General features: G+C 39.6%; 1 protein-coding gene across 1 annotated transcript in view; it reads right to left on the bottom strand.

The window, feature by feature from the left end:
- The window catches only part of LOC127751304 (uncharacterized), a 6,502-nt gene extending 5,038 nt beyond the window's left edge, over positions 1-1,464 (bottom strand). Inside the window, exons 1-3 of the mRNA XM_052274626.1 lie at positions 719-1,464; positions 413-583; positions 31-152 (exon numbers count right to left, since the gene is read on the bottom strand). Of these exons, the coding sequence (XP_052130586.1) occupies positions 31-152; positions 413-583; positions 719-959 (534 nt within the window). The 5' untranslated portion in view covers positions 960-1,464. The remainder of the gene's footprint in view (positions 1-30; positions 153-412; positions 584-718) is intronic.
- Between the last annotated feature and the right edge of the window lie 3,093 nt (positions 1,465-4,557).

Below are 4,557 nucleotides of genomic sequence, written 5' to 3'. Positions count from 1 at the left end.
AAGGAAAATGGTAAATATATTCTGACTTACCCTATTGCTGTGTGGTTTAAGGCATGGAAGCCTATACAGGTCTGACTTAATTTTCTTTTTAGCAGCGGCACTTCTTTTCTTTGGAAGTCTTGATACAACAGGAACTCTCTGGTATGTTGCAGCTGTTCGACAAAACACAAATGGTAATTTTAATAACAAATGATAGATAACTGAAGGGAATATAATAACCTATAACAAACTTTCAATTTTAAAAAAACCTAAACTTTTGTTTGCTAAGAGTCTACGTTATTCAAATTTGTCCATTGTGGCAATAACTCTTTCAAACTAGCTCAAAGATTGTGGATCCGTTCTTATTTATTACTACAGTACAAAATGTGATAGCAATTGATAGTAAATTGTCATTTAACAACTGAATACAGACCTGGTCCATTACTCAGCATTTCCTCTGCTACATCCTGGAGATGGTTCACTTCCGCATTGTTTTGAAGGGTAGTTAGTCTTTTAATCTCTTGAGCCTTCGTGCCCACTCCACCAGATTCAACAATTTCACCATGATCACTTACTTGCAGCTTTGACAAATTAACTTTCGTACCTAAATGAAAAAAAAATAGGAAAATTAGTTTTTTTTAATGTTCACTGGATAACCTCTGTACCCATGTGGTACCGGCATGTGAAATGGGTTTTGCAATTTTTCAAGAGACTAAACTCTACGTTCACACACACTCACCAGTTTCAATAATCCGGCCTTCTACCTCCACATACACTGGCGGGGGCTTCGGCTTACTTTTGTCCTTGTCCTTTTTTGGCTGAAGTTTCGGATCCGCCCATTTGAACCGACACTCGGCTCCTTTCTCGAACGGGCCAAGTACAATTAAATCCTTACGGGCAATATCAGCGGCAGGGGGGTCATTCGAAAAAATGAGGGCATACGGCTGTCGTGGCGCCATAATAACCTCTCCCTGTGTCATTCAACCGGAATTAACAAAACTCACAACGCAGTTAAAGTGGATTTCTGTTGTCCTGCCACTTACCTGGCACCGTGGTCGAACTTTTGAATGAGCGAGAAAAATATCACACAAACACAGAATGGCGGTGGGCAAGATGGCAAAACAAAGTCAGACCAACCTTAAAATTTGATATCACATCTCTTTCAAACATAATAACGCAAGAAATTTTACTTGAAGTTGAACATAATGTATATTTCAGTGATTAAAACTTTACATATTCCCTAATGTCGGTGTAATATTTTTATTTTAGAAAAGTTCGTTTCGTTCCTCGACATCCGCAGGTTGGCAACAACAATACCCGCCGCGTTCCTCCCTCAGCTGCTCGCCAATCCTGCCCCCTGCCCCTATCGTTTGTTGACACTCCGCGACGGCCGGGCCGACAACAACGAGCAGCCGGCTCTCCTCCTGAAGCCTCCTGTTAGCCGCGGTGTGCCCGTAGTCTTTTTGGACAGTTTTCGTTTCTCACTGCAATTGCCTATGGAAAAAATTTTAATATAATGGATCGGGAAAATCGTTCGAGGCGTGACAAGCGCCCTCGGCATCACTCCAGCCAAGAAGAGGCCGACCTCGACCGTCCCGTTGAAGCCGAGTAAGTAACACGTAACCTCGAATTGTCTAAATAAATTACTAGCCGCTCTGTGCATGTACTATTTAATGTGCTCTTAAAAATCTTAATATGTTTCGTTTGTTTAATGTTCTGACGTTTGGTTTTGATCCTATCTCTTTCAGTGAATTCAATGAAAGCATTGAGATTGACATTTTGGATGCTGGGCTGGGAGTCCAGGATCAGGCCCGGGCAGGTCCTGCGCATTCGCTTCAAACAAGTGACATTGATATCAGTACACTTGCCTTCCCTGAAATTCCCCAGAGCGGGCTTGACATCTTCAATGAAGTTCAAGCCAGGTAGAGCATTCTAACCTCCAAACTCCTGTAAACAATGGAGACTGAATGACAAAATGAACCTTTGTCAGATATGTTATTGTTTACTGATGTCTGTTTTTCATATTGATTTTTTCAGAGAAATTAATGAAAGGGTTGGGATGGGCATGGTAGAATCCGGGCTGCACGCTGACGAATGCCCTTCTGAGTTACTACAACCCTGTGGTTCTGATATCAGCTCACACCCCAACTTGACTAAACTGCTGCCTACTTCTACTTCATCGTCAAGGCCCTTCTCAATGACAGGTCTGAGTCATGCGACATTAATGTACATTTTAAATGCTGGTTCCATTTTGTTATTGTCTTAAACTGAAATCGAGCGTTACTTTATTGTAATGTAGGTGCTGCCAGCTCCTGTTCTATCCAACAAGAGTTAAACCCCTATGTCATTCCTGATTTTGGTTGTAAAGAGGTGTTGGTTTCCAACATACCTGAGAATCTCCCCTGCTGTCCTGTGGATATATCTGGTACGTTTTTCTTTGAAGTTGGGATGTTTTTAATTGCATCTTCAGTAGATGTAATATTTATCTGTGGGTAATTTTACTGAGCCTGTTAATCTGTTTGTTTTAGAACCACTTATTCAGTCCAGTGGAAATTTTCCCCCTCTCGAATCTGCCACAGGTAAATTTTTCTACCCACATTATATTCTAAGTATGTCAGCTCTCTTCTGTATAATTTATTTTATTGTTCTGTAGCCCGTGATGTTTTACCCGTGGGTGGTCCTGAAAATTTGCCAAATAGTGGTGAGCTTGGTTTCTGTACTATGAGTGAAGGTGTTCCCCTCACAGGTAATGAACTTCTATAAAATAAATTTTGTGGAATGTCCTTGTTTTTTATGCCTGTTGCTAACATCATTTGTCTTTTTTGCAGACTACCCTACTTTGTTTGAACCAATACCAGAGACTGATGATGAGCCAGTAATGTCAACTGACTACTCTGAGGCTGCATGTGACCCTACACACATAGATATGGAGCTGGATGATGAAGACATATCAACAGATCAATATAGGGGCCCTGACAAGAATTCCCCAATATATCCTGGAGCACAAGTCAATCTTTTGGAGAGCTTTCTTGCTACATTGACCTTCATAGAATCTGAGCACATAAGTGGGGCAGGTCTGGGAAGACTACTGAAATTAATAAGTTTGCATTTACCTCAAGATAGTAATTACTTTAAAAGTACTCATCAATTCTTCAAATTGCTAGATTCTTATGAGGAACCTGTCAGAGTGCATTACTATTGTAGTGTGTGCTACAAATACCGTAGTTCTTCCACAGATTTGTGTGATACATGCACTGACCCAATGCGCTCTGTAATATTTTTTTTATCTTTTTCCCTGATTTCCCAAATTGCAAAGTTATATAGTAGACCTAACTTTCTTGATTACATTCAGCATAAAAATAGTAGAGTAAAACAAAATCAGAATGGAATTGAAGATGTTTATGATGGCAATCTGTATAAAGAGGCCCAAAAAAGTGTACTTGCATCCCCCTTTAATATATCATTATTGTGGAACACAGATGGTCTACAATTGTTTAACTCTAGTTCTTTCTCATTATGGGCTTGGTACTTTGTAATTAATGAGTTGCCTCCAGATAAACGGTTCCAAAGTGAGAACATGCTAGTAGCAGGTATTTGGGGAAGTGTAAAGAAGCCTCACCCTAATGTATTTCTGCAGCCAATTCATGACGAGTTAGAAAGTTTGAGGAAAGGGGTTAATTTTCATGTACATGGTATAGAGCAGCAACTTGAAGTGAAAGTAATTGTTTTGTGTGGGACGTGTGATGCCCCAGCTGTGGCTATGTTTTTAAATATTAAAAGCCATTCTGGTTTTTACTCTTGCCATATCTGCTATTGCAGAGGGGAAAAATCTAAAAGGACAGGTGATGTGACTGTTTTCCCTTATCAAGAAGATTTTCCGCTACGTTGTAAGGCTGATTATATAAATCAGGTAAAATATGCTGTTGAAAATAGGGTGCTTCACAACACTGCTCTTCTTAATGAGCCTGAGTGTTCAGGTATCAAGGGACCAACCACATTGTCTTATTTTGTGTCTGATATATTTACAAGTACTGCAATTGATTCAATGCATGCTTTATATTTAGGTGTTACCCGCCAAATTTTGACTTTGCTCTTTGATCATGCATATAGGAATGAAAAATTTTCTGTCCATAGTAAGATAAAAGAATTTAATGAGAGAATGTCCATGATCAGACCTCCGCACTTTGTGCAGAGACATCCTCAAGGTGTAGATAAATTAGCATATTGGAAGGCTACTGAATTCAGATCATTTTTATTTTACTACTCTTTATTTGTACTGTGTGGGATACTCCCCAAAGATTACTTTGACAATTTCCTCCTATTTGTTGAAGGGGTAGCCTTACTGAATTCGGGTAGCATAACACCAGAGGATATTGTTTTAGCAGAAATGTTGTTAGACAAATTTGTCAGAGACTTTGAGACATTATATGGTCTGAGGCATATGAGCCACAATATTCATATGGTCCTTCATCTTGGTAGTTGTGTTAGAAATCTAGGCCCACTCTTTATAAGTAGCTGTTTTAAGTTTGAGGACATGAATGGCAGAGTTCTTAATTTTGTTCATGGTTCTCGGCATGC

Source organism: Frankliniella occidentalis, unplaced genomic scaffold (assembly GCF_000697945.3).
Source record: "Frankliniella occidentalis isolate FOCC.00 unplaced genomic scaffold, Focc_3.1 Scaffold418, whole genome shotgun sequence".
Classification (NCBI taxonomy): Eukaryota; Metazoa; Arthropoda; class Insecta; order Thysanoptera; family Thripidae; genus Frankliniella; species Frankliniella occidentalis.
Note: the sequence above shows the minus strand (reverse complement) of the source record. Positions and strands in the feature narration are given on the sequence as shown.